This window comes from Coptis chinensis, chromosome 9, assembly GCF_015680905.1.
Source record: "Coptis chinensis isolate HL-2020 chromosome 9, ASM1568090v1, whole genome shotgun sequence".
Classification (NCBI taxonomy): Eukaryota; Viridiplantae; Streptophyta; class Magnoliopsida; order Ranunculales; family Ranunculaceae; genus Coptis; species Coptis chinensis.
The window spans coordinates 78885530-78910446 of NC_141464.1; the positions used below are offsets into that span (position 1 = coordinate 78885530).

General features: G+C 35.3%; 5 protein-coding genes across 7 annotated transcripts; 3 read left to right on the forward strand and 2 right to left on the reverse strand.

Annotated features, from left to right (window-relative positions):
- The first annotated feature begins 4958 nt into the window (after positions 1-4958).
- On the forward strand, positions 4959-7854 carry LOC147478383 (E3 ubiquitin-protein ligase CCNB1IP1 homolog). 2 transcript variants are annotated; one of them, XM_086583103.1, is made up of 9 exons: positions 4959-5122; positions 5377-5457; positions 5564-5636; positions 6001-6046; positions 6133-6163; positions 6372-6627; positions 6755-6918; positions 7112-7364; positions 7520-7854. In XM_086583103.1, exons 2-9 carry the CDS (start codon positions 5388-5390, stop codon positions 7524-7526), a joined length of 900 nt encoding a protein of 299 aa, XP_086439229.1. In that variant the 5' UTR covers positions 4959-5122; positions 5377-5387; the 3' UTR covers positions 7527-7854. The 2 variants fall into 2 exon arrangements, with proteins under 2 accessions (XP_086439229.1, XP_086439228.1); XM_086583102.1 differs by having other exon boundaries at positions 4962-5122; positions 7082-7364.
- A 593-nt stretch (positions 7855-8447) lies between these two features.
- Positions 8448-10141, reverse strand: LOC147478384 (NADH kinase-like). The gene is made up of 5 exons (XM_086586226.1): positions 10029-10141; positions 9701-9946; positions 9549-9629; positions 8875-9026; positions 8448-8796 (listed from the first exon to the last, which is right to left on the reverse strand). The coding sequence occupies exons 1-5, from the start codon at positions 10119-10121 to the stop codon at positions 8448-8450; spliced, it is 921 nt and encodes a 306-aa protein (XP_086442352.1). The 5' UTR covers positions 10122-10141.
- A 1287-nt stretch (positions 10142-11428) lies between these two features.
- Positions 11429-12580, forward strand: LOC147478385 (F-box/kelch-repeat protein At3g06240-like). The gene has a single exon (XM_086586227.1). The coding sequence runs from the start codon at positions 11429-11431 to the stop codon at positions 12578-12580; it is 1152 nt and encodes a 383-aa protein (XP_086442353.1).
- Positions 12581-15169: 2589 nt separating this feature from the next.
- On the reverse strand, positions 15170-17835 carry LOC147478386 (putative NADH kinase). 2 transcript variants are annotated; one of them, XM_086582753.1, is made up of 5 exons: positions 17685-17835; positions 17098-17343; positions 16879-16959; positions 16199-16350; positions 15170-16122 (listed from the first exon to the last, which is right to left on the reverse strand). In XM_086582753.1, the coding sequence occupies exons 1-5, from the start codon at positions 17775-17777 to the stop codon at positions 15759-15761; spliced, it is 936 nt and encodes a 311-aa protein (XP_086438879.1). In that variant the 5' UTR covers positions 17778-17835; the 3' UTR covers positions 15170-15758. The 2 variants fall into 2 exon arrangements, with proteins under 2 accessions (XP_086438879.1, XP_086438880.1); XM_086582754.1 differs by having other exon boundaries at positions 17711-17798.
- A 1250-nt stretch (positions 17836-19085) lies between these two features.
- LOC147478387 (uncharacterized) lies at positions 19086-24546 on the forward strand. The gene is made up of 5 exons (XM_086586229.1): positions 19086-20289; positions 20379-20471; positions 21830-21891; positions 22042-22200; positions 23707-24546. The coding sequence occupies exons 1-5, from the start codon at positions 19103-19105 to the stop codon at positions 24144-24146; spliced, it is 1941 nt and encodes a 646-aa protein (XP_086442355.1). The 5' UTR covers positions 19086-19102; the 3' UTR covers positions 24147-24546.
- The last annotated feature ends 371 nt before the right edge of the window (positions 24547-24917 follow it).

The following is a 24917-nucleotide window of genomic DNA, read 5'->3' on the forward strand; positions in this document are numbered from 1 at the left end:
AAAATAAAAGTCAACTAATCATAAAATAAGTAACAATGTACACCCAAAACTAAGTAGACAACAAATAAAATTGTATTGTATGCACTATATGTCTATATGAGCCTAAAAAAATAAATTTGGATAGATTTAATGCACCATCCACTTTGGGATTTAGACATTTAGTCATCGTTAAGGATTTCAAAAACCACAGTAATTACGACATATTCCAATTAAATTTTTGAATTTATAATTTTTTTTTCAACACTATAATGTAATTTCCAATTATATATATATATATATATATATATATATATATATATATATATATATATATATATATATATATATATATATATATATATACAAACCAAAACAAATTCCAATGGAAAATTAAATTATACAAAAAATAACATCACAAAACATATAATAGAAAATTTTGCATTCATTATAATGCAAGCTCACATGTATATAAAAAAATAAAAAAAAAAATGGCAAACCAATAATAACAAATATTTTAAAATATATATAATACTACATGAAACTAAGCTCAAAGAACAATTAATGGGAAATTGAAAATTGGATGCAAATACATCGAACTAACCTCAAATAATATTTAACGGAAAATCAGAAATTGGATGCAAATGCAAACATTAAACTAATCTTAAAATGTAATTAATGGGAAATCGGATTATGGATACAACTGCATTAAACTAACCTCAAAGAATAATTAACAAAAAATCAAAACTTGGATGCAAATACATCGAATTAACATAAAAAAAATAATTGTCAGGAAATAAAAAACTGGTTGGAAATGCATTGAACTAACCCTCAATGATTAAATTAATGGAAAATCGAAAAATGGATGCAACTGTATTGAACTAACATCAAAGAAAAATTAACTATAAATTGGGAACAAGAAATTCATAGAATTAATCTTAAATAATAATTAATGAGAAATCGAAAAACGGATGCAACTGTATTGAACTAATCTAAAAAAATAAACTGGATACAAATGCATTGAACTAATATCAAGAAATAATTAATGGAAAATTGAAAACTGGATGCAAATTCATTGAACTAACCTCAAACAATAATTAACGGGAAATCGGAAACTAGATGTCAATGCAACCTTATCGAATAATAAACGAGAAATAAAAAACTGAATGCAAATGCATTAAAATAATCTCAGAGAATAATTAACGGGAAATCGGAAATTGGATGCAAATGCATTGAACTGACATCGAAGAACAATTAATAGGAAATTGTAAATTTGATGTAAATGCATTGAACTAACCTCAAAAAATAAATAATGGAAAATCAGAAATTATATGCAACTACATTGAACTAACATCAAAAAATAAATAATGGAATTGAAAATAAAAAATTGGATGCAAATGGATTGAACTAACCTCAAAACATAGTTGTGTTATATGTTGTGGGAATGTCTCGATAAGTATAGTTTTGCATTTAAAATAGTGTTTATTTTATCTTTTTTCGTATGATTGAAAACGTCTTGCTATTCAAGTAGCTCTAATATGAACTTCGCCTTATTAGGCAATCTCACAAAACTTTAATCAAACTTCTATTATTAAACAACAAAATGAAGTTGAAGGGTTTTATCAAGAGTGAGTTTTTTTTTAATGGATAATGGGCTTTTCGCGTTATAAGAAATTTGGACGAGTTATCAATATAATATTCATATATAATAGTTCTGCATATATAGTTGCAAATATTTTTCAGAATAATTAATATAACATCACATGTTCGTAGATAATATTTAAAGATCCCACATAGTGAGTCGTGTATAATTTAAAGAATAATTAACAGGAAATCGGGAACTAGATAATTTTTTATGATCCCACATTCCCACATAGTAAATGAAACATAATTTATTTTTATATCCTGTTTGAAGTTGATATTACACACCACATTGGATATTTAAAAGAAAATTAAAAACTGGATTCAAATACATTGAATTGAGTTCAAAGAGTAATTAACAGGAAATTGGAAACTTTATGCAAATACAATAAACCAGACTCAAAAAGTAATTAACTAAAAATCGGAAACTGGATGTAATTGCATTAAACTAACGTTAGAGAATAACTAACGAGAAATTAGAAATTGGATGCAAATCTTTGAAAAATATTTAACAGGAAATTGGAAACAATGTGTAAATACATCAAACAAACTTCAAATAATAATTAACGGAAAATTTGAAACTGGATGCAAATGCATTGAACTAATCTCAAAAAATAATTAACAGAAAATTAAAAACCGAATGCAACTGCGTTGAACTAACCTCATAGAATAATTAGTGGGAAATCGGAAACTAGATGCAAATCCATTGAAATTAAATAACCTCAGAGAATAGTTAACGAAAAATCAGAAACCGAATGTAATTGCATCGAACTAACCTCAAAGCATAAATAATAAAAAACTAGATGCAAATATATTGAACTAACCTCAAAGAGTTATTAACGGGAAGTCAGAAACTGTATGCAAATACAATGAACTAATCTCAAATACTAATTAACGAAACATTGAAAAATGGATACAACTGCTTTGAACTAATCTCAATGAATAATTAACGGGAAATCATAAATTTTGATACAACTACATTAAACTAACCTAAAAAAATGATTAATAAGAAATCGAAAACTTGATGCAAATGCATTGAACTAACCTCAAAGAGCAATTAACTAGAAATCGAAAATTGAATGCAACTACATTTAGCTAACCTCAAAGAATAATTAACGGAAAATCAGAAACTTGATTCAATTGCGTTAAACTAAAATTAGAGATTAACTAATGGTAAATCAGAATTTGGATGTAATATCTTGAGGAATATTTAACGGAAAATCAGAAACTTGATACAAATGCATTGAAATAACCTCAAAAGATAGTTAACAAGAAATAAGAAATCGGATGTAACTGGTCGAACTAACTTCAAAGTATAAATAACTAGAAATTTGAAACTAGATGCAAATGCATTGAACATCGAACTAACCTCTAAAAATAATTAACTGAAAATCAGAAACTGGATGCAGATGTATTGAACTAATATGAAATAGTAATTAATGAGAAATTGGAACCTGGATGGAAATGCAATGAACTAATCTCAAAAACTAATTAATGAAACATCGAAAACTAAATGCAACTGCACTAAATTAACTTTAATGAATAACTAACGAGAAATCATAAACCTGATACAACTGCACTGAATTAACCTCAAAGAATAATTAACGGGAAATCGAAAACTTGATGCAACTGCATTGAACTAACCTCAAAGAATAAGTAATGGGGAATCGGAAACTAGATGCAATAACTACATTGAACTAACCTTAATGAATAATTAACAGAAAATCAGAAACTTGATGCAAATGCATTGAACTAACCTCGAAACATAGTTGTATTATTTGTAGAGGGAATATAATGTCTCGACAAGTATAGTTTTGCATTTTAAATAATGTTTATCATAATTATTTTATTATGATTGAGAGTGTCTTGTTATTCAAGTAGTTTCAATATCATTTTCGCCACATTGAACATTCTCATCAAACTTCAATTATTAAAAGAAGTCGATAGGTTTTATCAAGGTTTGATGTTTTCTTTTTATTGAGAGTTGTGCAAGAAATTTAAATTAGTGATTAATATAATTTTCATATATATCTTATAGCTTTGTATAATTACTAATATTTTTTAGAATAATTTAATATAACGGCACCCGTTCGTAAGACGGGTTTGAAAACTAGTAATGTTATATACTAACTACTAACTACTTACAGAGTTACAGTATCATACCAAAAAAATTAGAGTTCATGTTTTGTACAAATCTTGTGGGTGTTAAAATGGAGCAACTATGTGTACTTTTTCGATCAAATGGAGATTTCAAAACCAAAATAATTGAACATTTTAATTTCCATCATCTTCCAACTTACAAACAATTTCCTCAAAAGTCGATCAAAACACATTTTGACCAATGCAATCTTTTCTTTATTCCAATTACCTATCAAAATTTTCAATTAACTAGAGAAGATAAAAAGGAAAGTATATCATTAGTTTGTTTTTTTTTTAAATAAACTGACGATTGATGCATGCATCCGGAGGATAGCGAAAAAAAAAAATTAAAAAATACATGCATCAAGAAACAAAGAAACATTGGGAATAAAAATATTTGTGAAATAAAACTCAAGATAAAATAACATAACTCAAACAATGTATATATAGTATACATTTTACCACCCAATGTATCTATTGATAAACTACGTACACCTTCTATTTAATGACGGGCCGACTAATAAAAAAATAAAAAATAATATAACAAGTTTGCTGTTGACTTATCTCTCTCTCAACCCCCAAAATACATCAAATTAACTTGTTGTACTTATAGCCCTTTTTATTCCTTTTACTCCCAACATTTAAAACCCGCGAGTGATAAACTAGTCTTAAACCCTAATCTATAAAAACGATACCCTAATCACTAGTATCACCATCTGTAAGAATTCTGGTGGAGTAAGGTGTTGCAATAATAAAGATATCAAAGCGTTTTACTTTGTTTGAACTTTGAAATCTTCTGTGAGAGGACAAATCATTGTAACAAATGTCAGGATTCAAGTAATTACATAAAAGTATTATTGTTGAATCAGGGAAAAGAAGTCGTCCCATAATATATTTCATATCATCCACAAATCCTTATCCCATCATTGAAAAAAAAAAATAGATCCTATATATAAAATGACACAAACAATTGAATTCTCACGCTTCAATTCGCTCAAGGGTTTTTGTACATAAACTCATAGGAGGCTCGAAAGTTGAACCGTTTTACTAACATGAAATTCATACTTTACTTAAAAGTTAGATTGCATGAAATGCTCAGCAGCATAAAAGATTGTGGACTAAGCCCAATATTCAGGCCCAAAGCCCAACTCAATAAGCCACGTGGATTCACAAAACAGTATATATAACAACGGCATTAGCGCCTTTTTTCACTTTTCTTTTCATTTCAATTTTGAGTTCAATCATTTTTTTTTCTCTCTCTCTCTTAGGGTTTCGATTTCGTTTTTTTTTCACTGGTCTCGATTCATTTATATCTGATTTAGATTTCACGAGTTTGGAATTCAATTGGTAGAACGAATCTTCAAAGGTAATCATCTTATTGGATGTAAAGTTGTAGATCTAGTTTACTAATTGACTAATGTTTTCATGTTCTCGAATTTCAAATTTACTGCATAATTTATGTTGATTCTGTTACTTGTTCTTAGAGAGAAATTTAGTTTAGCTGAAATGAGTAGATCTAGTTATTCAATTATTTTGGAAATTTCATTGTTTCCATGGTTTTAATTTGTTGTGACCTGCTTCACAATCTCTGATTGTTTTTGTGCTGTGAAATTTATGCAGGAAAGGCAGAAATGAGATGCAATGCATGTTGGCGAGAGCTGGAAGGGCGTGCAATTACAACTACTTGTGGCCACCTCTTGTGTATCCGTTGACTGGTTGTTTGTGATTTTGCATTGCTTGTTTCTATTTAACTAGTAGTTGTGTACATTCGTGCACTTGCAAAGATTTTTCTTAACAACAGGTTAAGGCACAGAAGATGCGAGCAAGATCCTGAACAATGATGGGGCATGTCCTATTTGTGATCAAGTCCTTTCTAAAAGGTATATATTTTATATGCAGATTTAGCTTTTGGGTACATCATTATAGTTGCTCATCCTTTAGAGTTATGGAATAGATTCATGAGAATGTTAGGGATTGTCATAGTTGGACTAGAATATATACATATTGTAATTTTGATTTTGCATTGGTGAAATAGTAGTGTAGGAAATTGCAGTGACCAGACATGATCATTGCTTTATTTAGAAACAGTGCTTCACAAACATTGAATCAGAGAGCAAAACTTTACTTCTTATTTAGTATATATATATCGTTGTTGATTATAAATGTTGTGCTTCACTTAATATGCTGCATTCTGAGGTTTGATTACTGTTTACCTTACTATCATTATGTCTTTGCCAACCTCAGCCATATGAAACCTGTGGATATCAATCCGAGCGATGAGTGGACAAATGTAAGCATTCATGCCTCCACTTATATCAACTTGCTTTCTCTCACTGTAACCCGGGCTTAGTAATTTTCATCATATTTGCTCTGCAGATGGCCATGGCTGGAATATCTCCACAAATATGTATCCTCAATTTATTTCTTTGTTATTTCCTTATTTGTGGTTTTGTCCCCCTTCAGAAGTACCTCATCTTCAAGAGGAAACAATAAACAACATTATAAAGATATTGAGTTTACTGTGTACACCCACTGTTTAATGGGGATGAACAAACTGAATGGGTTATTTGAAAAAAAAGACTAGTTAAAGTTTTGTGTTCCTTGAACTAAAACAGTGATGAAAAGTGCATACAGAAGTGTAATGTTCTATATTGGGCAAAGGGAACTGGAGATGCAATTCAAGTTAAACAAAATAGTTGGTCAGTCCAGGCAGAAATGTGAGCTAATACAAGAAAAGTTCACTGAGAAACTAGAGCAAGTCCATACTGCGTACCAGAAAATGGCCAAAAGGTGCCAGATGATGGAACAAGAGATTGAGAACTTGTCCAAGGATAAGCAAGAGCTACAAGAAAAATTCTCAGAGAAATCTAGGTAAAAGATTTTAATAGTGTTTTACATCTCCTATATGTGTGTGTGTGTGTGTTTACTACGTAAATGCCATCTTGAGATTCAGGTTGATTGTCATCTTGAGAGCATGAGTTTACTATGTAAATGCCAGGCAGAAGAGGAAACTCGATGAGATGTATGATCAATTGAGAAGCGAGTACGATTCAATAAAACGATCTGCCATCCAGCCGGCAGGCAATTTCTTCTCAAGGGCTGAACCTGGCCTGTTTTCTAACCCAGCTAATATGATGGACAACAGAGATCATCTTAGACAAGGTAAATCGTTACACGAGTTAGGCAGACATTTCTACACCAAAAAATATTTTATTTCTTGTTTATGTAAATGTTCACTGTCTTTGATGCACTTGTAAACTGAAATGAGCTTAACGCTTTCTGTTAAGCCCTTCCGAAAAAATACAAGTTAATTTATTTGTCGCAGATTGCTCGATTTTCACTCCTGACACTCCAGGGCGTAGAGAAGATATATGGCCTGCATCAAGACAGGAGTCCAACTCTGGCCAATTTGATTTATCCGGTGGCTCACCAATTAAAGTGCAAGTTTCTGGCGACAACGGTAACAGAAGGCCAGGTGGTCGTCCACTTGCTGGAGTTGGAAGTGGAGGTGGAGTTGGAGTTGGTAATCCCTCCATGACTTTGCGAAATCTCATTCTTTCACCTATGAAGCGGCCTCAGCTATCTCGTAATCGCACTCAAATGTTCAGGTAAGTTACTCACCTGTCAATGTCATGTTCAGATTCGTAAACCAGAGGTCCAGTGACCATTTTCCAGTCTAGTCATTTCCCTTTCAAACGTTAGGTGTGGATTGCAATTGTTGGGCAGGAACTATCTTTTAATTGAAGCTTCATTATGGTTTCAGGTTATAGACTGGAATATGGATTGCATCAATGATAAAGCTTCTCAGATAAATTTGATCTCTCGACGAGATGAAACTCGTTAAGATTGACTATTACCTTAGAATTTGGAAAGTCCACGCAGATCTTGGTTTACCTTTCCAATAAATCTTGTATGCCAGTATATACCTGATTGGCACAATGTATAGGTGCTCCACAAAATAGATAGAAAGTGTTAACAAGTTGTAAAATTGTCTGCAACTCTGCATCGACTCTGGAAATGTAAATTTACAGCAAGACTTAGAGTGCGACATGAAAAATCACATAAATTTTCTTGAACATGATAATTTCTGTTTTGTGTCATTGTGTGTGAACATTACTGAGATAGTTTCTCTTCCATCATATGTTTTATAGTAAGCATTATGTTCTGCAAATTGTCAACCCTTAGGATTGTCATGGTACAAATACGAATCTACAATAAACAATTTAAGTACCATGACTAATTTTGGCAAGTCTAGTGCAACTGCTGATGTGTTTAGTACAGGAACATTTACATGGTAAGTACAAATTTTTCGGGGAAAGAGTTTCATGAAATTAGAAGCATATGTGTTTCCAGCCTAAAAGATTCTCATTAGCCAATTTTCATCAATTCGTTTCCTTCTTGTTGCTGGAAAATGTTTTAGGAACATGGTAAAGCATAAAAAAGCAAGAACAGTGTTCCCACAGAATTCTGCAAAACAAAATGAAGTCCTTTGATGAAAGCTTTTCTCTGCTATCGACAGAGCGTACATTAGGGAATGAAGACGTTGAGAAAATTATCTTCAGGTAATCAGTCCTAAGAAGCTTTTTGTACAGTTTCAGATTTTCAGTATGCCCTGTTTTATTTGCAAAGAATTTCATAAAGAATGTTTGAGTGAGGTGTGAGAACAATAAAATATGACAGCAAAAATGCAATTATATAGTTGGTAAAAAGACTTTCAAAACTGGACCATTGGAGGATACCTCAATGGAATCTCCATTTTGAATTGAATGGAAAACATGAGAGCCATCAATATAAATTACACCTTCTTGACTATCCCAGGTGGCATGCATGGATTCATCATATTTAATCAATCCATGCATTAAGCTAGAATTGGTTGCTCCATGTAAAATGTGTTCTCTTACTAGATACTGCAGGTCGTGGCTTGCAATGTGCATCGGAAATCCTCCTGCTGATAGCATGGCTGCTGTGGATCCAGCAGCAGTAGATACCCTGAGACCACTTGACCGACAATTCACCAATGGTGATCCGTTCCCTTTAGTTCTGCGATATCATAGAGAAGGATTATACATCCGATATTTAAGTATTGTTTCTAACAATAATATTCCTTACCGCCCTTACTTAAATGAAAATCGAGAAACTGTTGCTGGACAAGGATGGCAAATCAGAAGGTCGTTGAGAGCATATTGCGGCAGCAGTTGTATGTTTACAGATGTCGATATCCTTGACAACTCAGAGAAAGCTTTTCTTCCTTGAAGGATGTCGTCTAACACCTAAACGAAATGATTAATTAATTGCTGTTAATATTCCAAGAAGCTTTACAATTACAAGTGGTGAAAATGTTTAAGATTTGTTCAGGCAATTCCTTTCACTTAAGGTGATCTTATTACTCAATCTTCAAAAATCTAATTTGATATTATCAAATCTTCTTAGTGACCGTGTGTATGTGCGCACGCTTGTGTTCAGATTCCTCTTTAAGATGCTTTATATATTGTACCAGCTTTAAGGCTTTGAGTTCCTCAAGCAAGGTACTGTGGATTGGCCTCACGAAGCTAGCAAATTGCCTTAATTGGGACTTGTCAATTATTAAAAATCGACCAACCATCATACAGGATAAACTACTGCCTCTAAAGTCTAAACTCCAATGTAAAGAACTTAGAATGCATAAATGGAGCTTTTATCAATCAAGGAACCCATTCTATGTTATTTGCTAGAGATAGTGTCTGGAGTTTACATGATTCTTTCTCTAACTTAAAATGAGAGTTTTCTATACTTACTTAGTCAGGTCTACTTACTTGTTCAAAATTTCCAACTGTAGCAGCACATAAGTAGCCAGTGCTCCTTGTAGCATCAAACTCATTACTCAGTTCTTCCACCTAGAAATGAAACAATATCTAAATTTTCAAACACAATGCAAGAGGTAAAAAATATTATCAACTGAACTGACCTCTTCAGCTACTGTGGGATCTGAGTTCACTCCTAGAACTGGAATCGAGTCATCCATGAAGTGACTGGCCTGCAGAAGAGTGCCATCACCACCAACAGTGATGACCATCTCCACATCACGGATTGGTTGCACTAGATTGTTACGTAAAAGGGGCTCCCAATCAAGGGACTTGCGTCGCAGAATATTTTCACAAAATCTAATTGCATCTTTATGAACCTTACGCTTGTTGTCCAAGTAACTTAAAACCTGCATCACCCAGGAAGGTTAATTAACTCCAGGGTTGGATAAAGTGCCTATTCAAATTGAACATAAAAAAAAATGAACGGACCTTTGGGTTTGTAATGTGAGAGAGACCGTTTGTACGTTTTGTTGGGTACACATTGAAGGGCTTCAATAGCAATAGTAGTTTTTTTCTCGACATTTTTTTCTTCTTTGTTTCTTCTCTTAGGGTGTGTTTGTTATGATCGAAACACTATGGAAAGGAAAGGAAAATAAGAGTGGTCCACCTTTTCCATAGTTTTTAAGGTGTTTGTTTACTCATGGAAAGGAAATGGGCTTTTCCATATGGAAACAAATGGAAAAGGTTTTGTGTCTTTAACTAACTCCTGAAAATTTTGTGAAAAGAAAAGGAAATGAAATAGATAGATAGGGACTTACTACTAATACACACATGACCCAACAATACAATTATTCCTTTCCATAGCTTTTGCAAACAATGATTATTACTTTCCCCAGTTTTTACTTTCCTTTTCATACCATTTAAGGGTGTGTTTGTTATGATGGAAAGGAAAGGAAATACTATGGAAAGGAAAGGAAAATAAGAGTGGTCCACCTTTTCCATAGTTTTTAAGTCGTTTGTTTACCCATGGAAAGGAAATGGGCTTTTCCATATGAAAATAAATAGAAAAGGTTTTGTGTCTTTAGCTAACCCCTGAAATTTTTGTGGAAAGGAAAGGAAATAGATAAATAGGAACTTACTACTAATACACTCCACTCAACAATACAATTATTCCTTTCCATAGCTTTTGCAAATAAACATGATTATTCCTTTCCCTAGTTTTTACTTCGGCTTTCCCCAGGTTTTACCAAACACATACCATTTAAAATTATTTCCTTTCCATTCCATTCCATTCCATTCCATAGTGGACCACCCATTTTATTTCCTTTCCTTTCCATGAGTTAAAATTTAACAAACACACACTAAAATTATTTCCTTTCCATTCCATTCCATTCCATTCCATTCCATAGTGGACCACCCATTTTATTTTCTTTCATTTCCGTGAGTTAAAATTTAACAAACACACCCTTACTCAGAGCGTCACAGAAACCAATTTCACTAATCACATTGGGCTTAAATGTGTGTGTGTGTGTTTTTTTTTTTTTTTAATATTTAGGCCAGGTTTGAAATATTGGATTGGGCTTGTCGATATTTGCAGCATGACAAATCCAGCTCAGCAAATTCTGTTATAACTGTCAAAGTGTACGTTTCAGTTGTAGGAAATAACTAACTCAACGGTCTTGTGTTAGAGAGTGAGAGAGATTCTTTATAAATAGGCCGGTACCATGCATGCATGTAATTAATGTAACAAAGCTCTCATCTCATTTCTTGATCAGTTCATCACAATATAGAATGCTAGAAGTCTAGAAGAAGTGAAGAAATTGTTTCCTTTTTACTACTGTCTATATTCATCTTAATTTCTTATTACCTTTCAAGTTTCAAGAAACGAAATGGAGAAGAAGGAAGATATTCCCAACGCCACCCTCCCAGAAGCGATCATAGACGACATACTCATCCGACTACCTCTCAAATCTCTAGCAAGATTCAGGTGTGTATCGAAAAAATTGAATGATTTAAGTAGAGACTCTCGTTTTATTCAGATGCACAACACTCATTTCAAGAATAGAAACCAACTTTACCTCCTTACTGATTACAATGAAGAACCGAATCCTGGTTCGCTAGATTTAATGGGATTATCCATTGATATCAAGTCTTGTCCTGAATATGTTTTTGGTGATTGCAATGGAGTATTTCTTGTATACAAGATTGATGACAATCACTTACCTGATACATATTGGTTACTAAATCCTTGTACTGGAGAATGCGTAATGTTACCAGAGCCTCCTTGTGAAGATATAGATTTGCAGTATAACAAGGATAATATTCATTATGGTTTTGGGTACAGCGAGAATGATAAGGACTATAAAGTTGTTAGAATCAGATCGATTTGCGTTAATGAAGGACATGCTATTCCTATAGAAGTTATGGTTTATACTCTTAGGAGTAATTCTTGGAGAAAGATTAAAAACAGTGGTGATGTACATGTTCCGTTTATACTACAGGAATTGAAGGCCGGAGGGGAAAGAGGGGCACATGTTAACGGTTTTGTTCATTGGGCAGCAAGTGATTTTTGTATTGATTGGCGTGATCAAGAAGAATGGTCTGAAATGTACGAGTTGAAAGATCATACTACTAGTAAAATTATTGCATTTCACTTTGGAGGTGATACGTTTCAAGAGGTACCATATCCGGAGTATTATGGTGTGGATCTCTTTGAACATATTGGTATCTACACTTTGGATGGGAACCTTTGCTTACATGTTTATGTCAATTGCTGGACGACTCATATATGGGTGATGAGGGAGTATGGTTTGAGAGAGTCTTGGACCGAATTGCTTATCATGAATGGCCCTAATTTGTGGGATTATCCTTTTCGTATATTACACTTTATTACAAATGCAGATGAAAGTGTTCTGCTTCAACTTCGACACCTGTGCCTCACATCAGAAGAACGTGTGAAAGAGGTTTATGATATTATTGGACATCGTACGTCTCAAGCAACATTGTATGTGGAGAGCCTTGTGGGACTAACTCAGCGTTAGCTGGGAAGCTGTGGAATAAGAAAGAAAGCTAGGGGAGGAAAATGTCTTGCACTCTTGTGTGGCTGTTCTTGCATGCACTCTTGGTTGAATAATTTGTGCTTCTCTCTTGAACATGCACATTTGTATTTTGAAAGGATCAGACCACAGTAACTTTGAATTTTGTAGTTTGTAATATGATTGAGCCATGGCAGTTGCAATAATAGGCGCTAATGTTGGGTCAGAAGTCTTGGCCTTTTAATTTCGAAAAGACTGTGGTACTTCTCCTGTATTATATCGACTGTGACGACCTCGCTGTCTAACCTTTAATCATCCCTTTTGTTTGGTTTTTAGGAATTCCTGCTTTCTGCTTCGTTCTTCCTTTTATGATCACCTATTGGAACTAGCATTTCATTAGTTGCAGTGGTTGCTCCAAATTTGGAAATTTTGGTTTCTTTCTGCAAGCCAAACTATTATTGTTTTTGTTGGCGCTGACAATATTATTGTAGCAGATTAGCAGCAGCAACTAAGTGAACTAACTGCACCTGTAATAAGATCCTGTTTTGGTAGTAGCAATATTGCTAAGGGCATATGCATTCTTTGGACATGAATGTTGATTTTTCGTGGCATAATGGTTATTAAGTTTTTTGAGCAAGAAATTGCAGATGGGCATTCTAGCCTTATGAGCAGTTTGCTCCTTGCATCCCATGAGCTTGCACAACTTGTTACCCTCACTCTTGCTCACCACTGAACCCAGGGCACTCCCTTAAGAAACATACTAAAGCTTCTCAGATAAGCTTGTTGTCGAAGTTTGATGTCTAACGAGAAGAAGCTGGTTAAGATGGACTATTACCTTAGAATTTGGAAAGTCCACGCAGATCCTGGTTTACCTTTCCAATAAATCTTGTATACCAGTGTATACCTGATTGGCACAATGTATATATAGGTGCTCCACTATATAGATAGATTAGTGGTAACAAGTTGTAAATGTTAGATATAGGCTGATTATGTAAACGGGTACTTATGTATATTCCTAGTGTAGGGTTCAGTATATATGCTAATATCAGTTGTAATAGTTAGTTAACCTTTATAATACAATGTAGTCGACTTTGTTATCAGTAAAATTGTCTGCAACTCTGCATCGACTCTCCAAATGTAAATTTACAGCAAGACTTGGAGTGCTACGTGAAAAATCACATATAAAGCTTCTTGAACATGATAAATTCTGTTTTGCGTGTCAGCATTACTGAGATAGTTTCTCTTCCATCATATGTTTTACAGTAAGCTTTATGTTCTGCAAATTGTCAACCCTTAGGATTGTCATGGTACAAATACGGATCTACAATATACATTTTAAGACCCATGACTAATTTTGGCAAGTCTAGTGCAAGTGTGCAACTGCTTAAGGAACATTTACATGGGAAGAAGTACGAATATTTCAGGGAAAGAGTTTCATGAGATTAGAAGCATATATAATATGTAAAAGATTCTCATTAGCCTATTTTCATCAATTCTTTTCTTTCCTTGTTGCTGGAAAACTTTTTTTTTTTTTTATATATATGATAAGTAGATTTTATTAGAATGGACGTGCAAATCACTGTTACAGATAGTGAGTGAGAACATCACAAGTTCTGCAACTGAAAAGGAAAACATACATGGAAGTAAAAGAAAATAGCATCCCTAGAATATTACATCCCCGGAGCCGGCCATTATCACACGAGGTCAATCCAGTACCAAGTTCCTGAATTGGAATTGTAGCCTTTCCTCATAATTAGACATCCAATACCACAACAGTTACAACACACTTTTGATCTCCCCGACTGTTTGTGAGACCGAGCATTCTTTGTTCCTGAAAATATGATGATTTCGGTTCTTCCATATTACCCAAATAACAGCATATGGTAATAGACTCCAAATGATCGATCCAAAACTCTTCCCTCCTTCTTGGCCAATTTGCAAGAAATTCTTCGACTGAAACGGCTTGCACTAGCAAAGGAAACGCCATAACCATTGGTTGGAACATGAGAGTCCATACCTCCAAAGCGAAGCCGTAATGCAGGAACACATGACTAATGCTCTCCATGAACATATTACACATAGTACAAATGGGAGAAACCACCATACCTCTACGAAGTAGAGCATCCGCCGTTAAGATGCGCCTATGCATGACACACCAAAAGAAGAACTTCACTTTTAGAGGAATTGGGATTTACCAGACAACTCTTGAAGGAAAAGGAGTGGATATTTGTTCTGGAGGACGATCATGTTCACGGATTTTATTTGCTGGAAAACGTTTTTGGAACATGGTAAAGCCATACAAAAAACATGAACAGTGTTCCCACAAAATTCTGCAAAACAAAATGAAGTCGAAAGCTTTTCTCTGCTAGAGGCAGAGCATACACAAAATTCTGCAAAACAAAATGAAGTTGAAAGCTTTTCTCTGCTAGCGACAGAGCATACATAAGGGAATGAAGACCTTGAGAAAATTATCTTCGGGTAACATGTCTTACGTCCTAAGAAGCTTTTTGTACAGTTTCAGATTTTCAGTGTGCCCTGTTACTTGCAAAGAATTTCAAAACGAATGTTTGAGTGAGGTGCAAAAACAATAAAATATGACAGCAAAAATGCACTTATATATTTTTTTGCATGCAAGTAAGGAGTTGCATTACGAATAAAAGAATGTGTTACAGAGAGAGAATAAGATTACATTGCATCTGACTTGACAAAATCTAAGTAGGATCAAAAGGGGCAGTCCACTCTCGGAACAAAACCTGGTCGAATGTCACTCCAAACAGCTTGTCCATTATCAAGAGTTGAGCCATACCTTGCTGCATCTGCTCGAAAGTTAGCTTCACAAAAGTTACTAATTATTCTCCAAGAGCTAAGTTTTGAAGTTGCTATTTTCCATCTTGCTCTGATCCTCTACGTGTGTTCTCCATAAGACTCTGTCCCACTGCCGATGAATCACATTCTATCGGTAACTCAGACCATCCTCTATGCACAGCATGTTCGGCTGCCAAGACGATTGCCCAATATTCTGCTTCAAAGTTTGTTACTACTCCAAGCCCTTGTGCAAGAACACCTAGTATCTGATTGTCTTTTCCTAAAGAGAACACCAGCACCTTCATTGCCTGGATTGCCAAGGAGCCATGGGTGTTGGCTTTTATACAATACACATTTCAAATGTAAGTTTTACATACATTCATTCACTGGTTGACAAGTGGTGCGGTAAAAAGACTTTCAAAACTGGGCCATTGGAGGATACTTCAATGGAATCTCCATTTTGAATTGAATGGAACACATGAGAGCCATCAATATAAATTACACCTTCTTGACTATACCAAGTGGCATGCATGGATTCACCAGATTTAATCAATCCATGCATTAAGCTAGAATTAGTTGCTCCATGTAAAATGGGCTCTCTTACTAGATACTGTAGGTCATGGCTCGCAATGTGCATCGGAAATCCTCCTGCTGATAGCATGGCTGCTGTGGATCCAGCAGCAGTAGATACCCTGAGACCGCTTGATCGACAATTCACCTTAGGTGATCCGTTCCCTTTAGTTCTGCAATATCATAGAGAAGGATTAAACATCTGGTACTTCGAATTGTTTCTAACAATAATATCCCTTACTGGCTTACTTAAATGAGAACCGAGAAACTGTTGCTGGACAAGGATGGGAAATCAGAAGATCGTTGAGAGCATATTGTGGCAGCAGTTGTCTGTTTACAGATATTGATATCCTTGACAGCTCAGAGAAAGCTTTTCGTCCTTCAAGGATGTCGTCTAACACCTAAAAGAAATGATTAATTGCTGTTACTCCTGTTAGTATTCCCCCTTTTAAGAATCTTTACAATTACAAGTAGTTAAATGTTTAAGATTTGTTTGGTAACCAATCATGAATCATTTCACTTAAGGTGATCTTAGTTCAAGCTTCAAAAATCTGAATTTGATATTACTAAATCTTCCAAGTGATCGTGTCTATGCGCGCAGACTTGTTTAGGATTCCTCTTTAAGATGCTTTATATATTGTACCAGCTTAAGGCTTTGCGTTCCTCAAGCAGGCCCTGTGGATTGGCCTCAAGAAGCAAATTGCCTTGGTTGCGACTTGTGAACAATTAAAAGTCGACCAATCATCAAATAGGATAAACTACTCCCGCTAAACTCCAATATAAAGAACTTAGAATGTATAAATGGAGCTTTTATCAATCACAAGGAACACATTCTATGTTATTTACTAGAGAGAGTGATTGGAATTTACATGATTCTTTCTCTAACTTAAAATGAGAGTTTCTCTACTTTCTTAGTAAGGTGTACTTACTTGTTCAAAATTTCCAACTGTAGCAGCACATAGGTAGCCAGTGCTCCTTGTAGCATCAAACTCATTACTCAGTTCTTCCACCTAGATAAAGAAAATATTAGGATGTTCAAGAGAAAACATATCTTACTAATTCTGAGCCAGATGAAGCAAAAGGAAGAAACAATATCTAAATTTTGAAACACAATGCAAGATATCAAAAGTATTAGCAACTGAATTGACCTCTTCAGCTACTGTAGGATCTGAGTTCACTCCTAGAACTGGAATCGAGTCATCCATGAAGTGACTGGCCTGCAGAAGAGTACCATCACCTCCAATAGTGATGACCATCTCCACATCACGGATCGGTTGCACTAGATTGTTACGTAAAAGGGGCTCCCAATCAAGCGATTTGCGTCGCAGAATATTTTCACAAAATCTAATTGCATCTTTATGAACCTTTCGCCTGTTGTCCAAGAAACTTAAAACCTGCATTACCCAGGAAGGTTAATTAACTCCATGGTTGGATATAAAAAAGTACTGGGAATAAGAAAGAGATGCCAACTACCTAAATTAGTAACTACTAGAAAAAGTACATGAACATGCCAACAAAAAGCCCGGTCTTATCTGCCCATGAACATTTTTATCTAAGCCTACGAGTTAACTTCATTAAACCCTTTGAACTTGAACTATACCTATATCTTCACAACAAGAACATGATTCCTCTATAAACATTTATGCATAAGAGTGTTCAGTTCTAACTTTTACACCAACACAACAACTTATTTTTAAAAATGTTCCAAAATAAAAGCATAGAAATGAGAGCAGACCTTCGAGTTTGAGACATGAGAGATACCGTTTGTACGGCTGGTTGGGTACACATTGAATGGCTTCAAAAGCAATAGCAGTCTTTTTCTCCACATCTCTTTCTTCTCTAACTACAGAGTCCAGAGTCACAGCAACCAATTTCATTAACCACCTTGGGCTTATACGTCGGTTTTTTTATTGGACCTGGTTTCGAAATATTGGAGTCAGCCCAACCCGTGTTTTTTTTTTCTCATTTGGTACTGTGTTTTCATTTTTACAACTGTCTATTCTTTCTTGCCTGTCAAGTTTCAAGAAACCAAATGGAGAAGAATAACAAAAACCAAGTTTACCTATAACAATAAAACGATATCTTGTTCGCTAGATGTAATGGGATTGTCCATTAATATCAAATCTTGTCATGGAGATGTTTTTGGTGATTGGAGTGGGCTATTTCTTGTATACCTATAAGCACAATCCTAAAACATTGTGGTTTCATACTAAATCCTAGTACCAGAGCCTCCTTGTGAAGATACAGATTTGCAGTATAAGGATAATATTCATTGTGGTTTTGGGTACTGTGAGAATGATAAGGACTATAAAGTTGTTAATCAAGGATATAGTATTCCTATAGAAGTTGTGGTTTATACTCTTAGGAGCAATTCTTGGAGAAATCTTGAAGGCAGTGGTGATGTACATGCATGTCCGTTTATACTACAGGAATTGAAAGACAAGGGGAAAGAGGGACACATGTTAATGGTTTCGTTCATTGGGCAGCAGATGATTTTTGTATTGATTGGCGTGACAAGGTTTATAGAGAAGATGAATGGTCCCGAGTTGAAAGATATTATGCATAGTAAAATTATTGCATTTGATATTTGATGTGCTATTTTGCGGTATTGTCTTTTTCGTATGTTAAGCTTTGAAAATGAAGGTGAAACAGGTGCCGACTAGCAAAGTCGGTAAAATTTTTGGGTGATGATACCAGAAGTTTAGGGCTCGAACTCCGCCATCATCAAAGAGTTACTGATCTCATTTAAAACAGGCTTACCAAAAAAATAAAATAAAATAAAATGGAGGTGAAAGTGTGCTGCTTCAAGGTCCTGGTCTACAATTGTACGTGGTAGTAGTATTATTACTAAGGGCATATGCATTCTTATGGCATGAATGTTGATTTTTCATGGTATCAAACCGTATCATGGTTTAGTTTTTTGAGGAAGAAATTGGGGATGGGCATTCTAGCCTTATGAGCAGTTTGCTCCTTGCAGTCCATGAGCTTGCACGTCCTTTTATTCCGAAGTTTGGGTATAGTGATTTCGAACGGAATATCTGAATTCCGTCGAATATTTCGGTTTTTGCAAAAATCGGAACGGTATCGAAATAACAATATAATGTCGAAAAATATAAATTTTCCAATTTTGGTCGAAATAACCTAGCTCTAAAGATGGACAAGAAGAAGAACATGAAAAAGAAGAAGGAAGAGATTATTTCTAACGCCACACTCCCACAAGTGATCATTGAGGACAACATACTCACAAGACTACCAGTCAAGTCACTAACTAGATTCAGGTGTGTATCCAAAACATGGAACATGTTATATACAGACCCTCGTTTTATAGACATGCACCTTACTCATTCAAAGCATAACAAAAACCAACTTAACCTCATCACTGACGAATCTGGTTACAACCCACGTTTGGTACCACTTGATGGAGTGGCAAGAGGGTTGTCCTTATATATTAACTCTACTGAGGCTACTGTTTATGGTTCTTGTAATGGTATATTATTGTTATATCATGGCGGTTCCGGAAGTTCCGATAGCCCGCCTCGTATAGGCGGGGATTTGTGGTTATATAATCCTAGTACTGAAGAATGCTTAGATATACCTGAGCCACCTTGGGAAAATATAGATTTTAAGCCTTGTGATTATGTGCATTATGGTTTTGGTTATAGTGAAACTGATAAGGATTATAAAGTTGTTAGGATTAGTTCTTTTCATGTTACTGAGTATAATCACGTCATTCCGAAAGAAGTCTTAGTATACTCGCTGCGTAGAAAAGCTTGGAGAAAAATTGATGACAGTGGTGATAAACATGTTCCATTTATACTACAAGAATTGGAATTCCAATCGGTAAAAGGGGAACTTGTTAATGGTTCTGTTCATTGGAAAGGAGAGGACTTTTGTATTGACTGGCGTAACAAGGTTTATGGGTTAAAAGAAAAAGCTACTAGTAAAATTATTGCATTTAACCTTGAAGATGAGACTTTTCATGAGGTGCCTCACCCTGAGTATTATGGTTTGGATTTGCTTGGTACTATTACTGTTTGTACTTTAGATGGATACCTTTGCTTAATTAAGTTTGCGGATATTGGTTGGAATAAAGACGTGTGGGTGATGACGGAGTATGGTGTGAGAGAATCTTGGACAAAACTGTTTAGCATCGAAGAGCCTATTCTGCAGGGTTGTTGTTTTCGTATGGTATGCTCTTTAAAGAAAGGTGAACATGTTCTGTGCTCTGATATTGATCTATATCAGTATTCCATCAAAGGACAAATCTTGAAAAAGTTTCATTCTCTTGTACCTTATTATTATTCATTAGCAACAATGTACATGGAGAGCCTTGTTGATATAACTTAGAGTTATCTGGGAAGCTGTAGGATAGGATAGAAAGGGAAGGAAAATTAACTGTCTAGTTTATCTGTTCTGCATGGACTTAAAGCTGCCTTTTGTCAAGGGATGAAGAGAAATCGAGATTGTTTGGCAACCAGAGCTTCTCTTGTGAAAATACTTGGATCATGAAGAGGACCATCTGGTAAGTTTGAATTTCGTAGTTTATAATATTGAGCCTTGACATTGTAATATTGTGCACACTACTTTTGTTGCAATAGCCAATAGGCACTATGCTGGTCAGAAGTCTTGGCTTGTTTACTTTCCGTAGAGACTAGTATTTCTCCTGTAATGACTGTAACCTCCTATAACTAATCTTTCATCATTGCCATGTTTGGGTTTTATTGGAGTTCCTGTGCTCTGTTTGTTTATCCTTTTAATTTTTGGATAACCTCTTGGTACTAGCATTTAGATGTGGTAGGGAGTTTCCATTCTTGCAATTCTTGGTGTTTTCCTTCATGTCAAACTGTTGTTGTTGGTACTAGCAACATTGTTATTAGCAGCAGCAGTAGCTGAAGCAGCAGGAGAAGTAAGATCGTGTTTTATTAGTAGCAATTTTACTAAGGGCATATGTATTCTTTTTACGTAAATGATAATCTTTTTGAGGCATCATGCTTTTGTGGTTAAGATTTTTGAGCAACAAATTGGATATAGTCATTCTAGTTTTATGGGCAGTTAGGTTCTTGCAGTCCATGAGAAACCTATTAATGACACCATTGCGGAGGAAGATTTGGGCAGTTCAGAAAGATAGCCATCAACTAGTTTAGTCTTTCGAAACCGTAGGCTTGGAAGTATTTAACATGTACCCTGAGTCGGCGGAGGGTCAATCTTTGGATGACTTTGCTCCTGCATTACATCTTCCTCTATTCTCTGTACTATAAAAGAATTCAGTTCAGTTGCGTCAGTAAATACTGAATATGTTAAGATTTGTCAAGTTTGCTAGGATGTCCGTTCTAGTAGTTGTAAGTTGTAACTACAGAACAACTGTAACTTTTTCTTACATAGAAATCTGTATATAGACGTCAAGTGTCTGACAAACCAAGTGATCTCATAATGAAAAGTCCTCTGGTTGTTTATCCTTTTCTTCTTGTTCAATTTCTCTGGTTTCTGTAGTTGGTTTCTTAATAATATCATTAACTTTGCATGCACTACATCGAAATTCTATATCATTGTCTCTACTTCTGGCTGCTTTTGTCTTAACCGGCTCCCTTCTTCCCATCTCTCCAGCACAGAACAAACGTACATATTTTAACATTACCAATAGAAAACTATGCACTAGCAGCATGAAAACCCTGGATAACACCCTTGCTAATATTGAAAACCAGAAAGCAAGAAATGAGGATGAGGAAATAATGAATTTATTGATTACTTTGTTATCTGTTACAGGTAGTATTTATAGACAAAATATATAAACGGTTACAACAGTTTCTCAACAGAATAACGAACTTTATACCTGACTAACAAACTTAGTTTGACTATTCAGTATACTCTGTTACTGAATAGGATTCTTATATACATCAATACACCCCCTCAAGTGATCAGTGGTACAATGGAGAGCTTGTTCTGTAAGAATTGTAGTTTTGTTGGAGATAAGCCCTTGGTGAATGTGTTAGCAGTCTGGTCCTCTGTACAAACATATTTAAGTTTGAGAACTTTGTTTGTGACAAGTTCTCTAATGTAATGACCTCTGTGTTTTGTGCGTGCATGAAACATAGGGTTGGATGATAGGGCTATCGCACTGAGGTTATCACACCATGTAGTTGGTGGTCGAGGCGGAAAAATATGGAGATCTTGGAGTAAGATACAGAGCCAATATATTTCTGCAGCTGTTGTTACCAATGTCCTATATTTGGCTTCTGTGGATGATTGTGACTGTACTTTGCTTTCATGAGATCACCATGCAGGAAGGCATTGGTGACATCAAGTTGTGTTATTTTAATATACTATTCCTCTTACCAAGCCTAAAAAAAAAGGTGTGTTATTTTCCAATCAAGTTGCACTGCAATTGCAAGAATTAACCTTATAGTTGTGGCATCTGCAACTGGAGTTAAATGTCTCATTGAAGTCTATTCCGGGCTTCTGATGATAACCTTTAGCAACTAAGTGTGCTTAATATTTGTCATTAGTCCCATCTAACTTTTCTTTGATTCTGAACACCCTTTTGTTGTCAACTAAGTGCATACTGGGATGATAAGGGACAAGAGTCCAAGTTCCTGTCTGCAGTAGTGCATTATACTCTGTCTGCATTGCATTTCTTCACTTTTCATCCTTAATGGCTTGCAAATGGCATATTAGTACAGTAGGTTTGGACTCTATTTTTGAAACAGAAACAGATGGCATTGGATTCCTTGTTGCAGAGTATACTTTCTTTTTGACAATGCCAGATTTGGACCTAGTATGCATAGGTTCAACTGGTTGAATGAGATGAGTATGAGTGGTACTATGTGATGGAAGAGATGATAATGTGTTTGAACTGTTGTTTGGAAGTTGCATTTGAGAGGATATTGGGTTAGAAGTCATTGGACAGTGATGGTGATTAGTAATAAATAGTAGGTGAATGTGATGAACTGGAATGAGAGTTTGAAGGACTAGATGCATTGGACTCTGACTAGGATTCTTATGTACATCAATAGCTAAAACCAGGACATCCTCGTTGGTGGATCTGCTTTCAGAGCTTTTCAAATTACATTGACCAATACTTTTCCCTTGGTTTTGATGGTCATTATAAAATGCTTGTAGAAATCAATTTCAAGCTTGCGGTCCTCTACCTACCAGTCCTTTGGCACCATTTGATGGTTTATGCTTCTGTGACACCATTCCAGTGTGGATCACTATTATTCTCCAAAGGGAGCTTTCTAGTTAGCGTAGGAGCACTCCAGTATTAGTGTGTCGATGGAGGCTTTGGAAGCTATTGAGTGAAACTGACCATCTTCATTCTTCAGCTTCTCTACAGTCTCATACATCTCTAGATGCTCTGCCGCAGAAAGAGCTGCGACCACTTTCTAAATCATTCCATAACATAAATCCTGACATATTTCAAGAGCAGCTTGTCCTCCATGATCACGTGGTTTTACAGTCATATACTTCATTGTGGTTGCGCCCAACTTCCGCAAGTGGGAATTCTTGACAGTAGGGTCGTAGTTAGAAGTATTTAGTCAGTCGCCAGAGAAAATGTAGCGGTATTTGACTACGGGTAAGAGAGTCACAGACCTTATTTTTCAGAGATGCAAACTAGTGAAATAACCAACAGATAAATCAGAGAATTTTTTAATGAAGCTGGAACGTCTATTCCTGCCCATCAACGGCTGCTATGATGAGTAAAAGGGATCACAAGTTCCCAACCTAGCTGTAAAAATATCCTTTGTTCTTACCCATCCCTTTTTTCCTATCAACTGAAAAATGGAGTGACAAGGTTTATGCAGAAGATGAATGGATTCAAGTTTACGAGTATAAAGAAGAAAATACTTATAAAGTCATTGCATTTGATATTGAAGGTGAGATTTTTCATGAGGTTTCGTACCCTGAGTATTATGGTTCGGATTTGGTTGATTATATTAGTGTTTGCATTTTAGATGGAAACCTTTGCTTGATTAAACTTGCGGATTCTGGTTGTAAAGATGTATGGGTGATGAAGGAGTATGGTTTGAGAGTGTCTTGGACGAAACTGTTTAGCATCGAAGAGCCTATTTTGCAGAATTATTGTTTTCGTGTGTTATGTTTTATTGAGAAAGATGACCATTTTCTACCTTATGACAGTGATCTATATATGTATTTCTTAAAAGACCAAAGCTTGAAAAAGATTCAGTCTTCCTTTTTCTAGTAAAGCAGCATTCTACGTGGAGAGCCTTGTTGCACTCAGTTAGTATCAGCTGGGATTTTGGCAAGCTGTGTGTAATAGGGAAGAAATGTTTGGGAAAGTGTTTGCTTAGCTGTTCGCAATGGAGTGATGGACTTGAAGCTGCATCTTGCCAAGGGTTGAAGAGAAAAGCGGTTGGGTTCTGATTGTGCTTGTCTTGTGAAGACTGATGCTGTGCATAAATTGTTTAGTTTTCATGATGAGCCTCGACATTGTACACTATTTAGTTGCAATAGGCACTATGTTGATCAGATGTCTTGGTGTTCTAACTTTCCCAAGAAACTAGTATATCTTTTATGTTTTGACTGTTATGCATGCTTATGTAATGACTGTACGACCTCCTATCTAAGCTTTGTTTTGGTTTTATTGGGATTCCTGCCGTTGTTTGTTTATTCCTTTTTCTGGTAACATAGTATGTTTCTCTCTATACGCGATGAACCAATGGCTCCATCCTAGTCCATTTTTGGGTTCTGTCTTACAAGTTAAAAATGCTAAACCTGAAAAGGAGCGAGGGCATATGCGTTATTGTTAGCAAAAGTATTAGTAGCAGATTAGCCGCAGCAGTAATGAGTTCTTGTTTTGCTAGACCTGAAAAGGAGTAAGGGAATATGCATTCTTTTTATGTAAATGCTTTAGTTTTCAGTCTTTTCACGCATCATGGTGAACTTTAGAGTAGCAAATTGGAGATAGGCAGTGTAGGTTGCTAGATTGCACATTTCTTTTCCCTCACAGTTG

What these genes read in the sequence shown, in the direction of transcription:
- LOC147478386 (XM_086582753.1), bottom strand. Translation starts at nt 17,777, where the DNA reads ATGTGGAGAAAAAGACTGCTATTGCTTTTGAAGCCATTCAATGTGTAC. An exon ending in CTCATGTCTCAAACTCGAAG is followed by an intron (nt 17,344 to 17,684) that starts GTCTGCTCTCAT and finishes TGGGTAATGCAG; the next exon opens with GTTTTAAGTTTCTTGGACAA. An exon ending in ATCCTACAGTAGCTGAAGAG is followed by an intron (nt 16,960 to 17,097) that starts GTCAATTCAGTT and finishes TTCTTTATCTAG; the next exon opens with GTGGAAGAACTGAGTAATGA.
- LOC147478387 (XM_086586229.1), top strand. Translation starts at nt 19,103, where the DNA reads ATGGACAAGAAGAAGAACATGAAAAAGAAGAAGGAAGAGATTATTTCT. An exon ending in ATCATGAAGAGGACCATCTG is followed by an intron (nt 20,472 to 21,829) that starts GTAAGTTTGAAT and finishes GTTACTGAATAG; the next exon opens with GATTCTTATATACATCAATA. An exon ending in TTCTGTGGATGATTGTGACT is followed by an intron (nt 22,201 to 23,706) that starts GTACTTTGCTTT and finishes TACCCATCCCTT; the next exon opens with TTTTCCTATCAACTGAAAAA.
- LOC147478383 (XM_086583102.1), top strand. Translation starts at nt 5,388, where the DNA reads ATGAGATGCAATGCATGTTGGCGAGAGCTGGAAGGGCGTGCAATTACA. An exon ending in GATCAAGTCCTTTCTAAAAG is followed by an intron (nt 5,637 to 6,000) that starts GTATATATTTTA and finishes TGCCAACCTCAG; the next exon opens with CCATATGAAACCTGTGGATA. An exon ending in CAGAGATCATCTTAGACAAG is followed by an intron (nt 6,919 to 7,081) that starts GTAAATCGTTAC and finishes TATTTGTCGCAG; the next exon opens with ATTGCTCGATTTTCACTCCT.
- LOC147478384 (XM_086586226.1), bottom strand. Translation starts at nt 10,121, where the DNA reads ATGTCGAGAAAAAAACTACTATTGCTATTGAAGCCCTTCAATGTGTAC. An exon ending in ATCCCACAGTAGCTGAAGAG is followed by an intron (nt 9,630 to 9,700) that starts GTCAGTTCAGTT and finishes TTTCATTTCTAG; the next exon opens with GTGGAAGAACTGAGTAATGA. An exon ending in GTTTCTCGATTTTCATTTAA is followed by an intron (nt 8,797 to 8,874) that starts GTAAGGGCGGTA and finishes ATGATATCGCAG; the next exon opens with AACTAAAGGGAACGGATCAC.
- LOC147478385 (XM_086586227.1), top strand. Translation starts at nt 11,429, where the DNA reads ATGGAGAAGAAGGAAGATATTCCCAACGCCACCCTCCCAGAAGCGATC.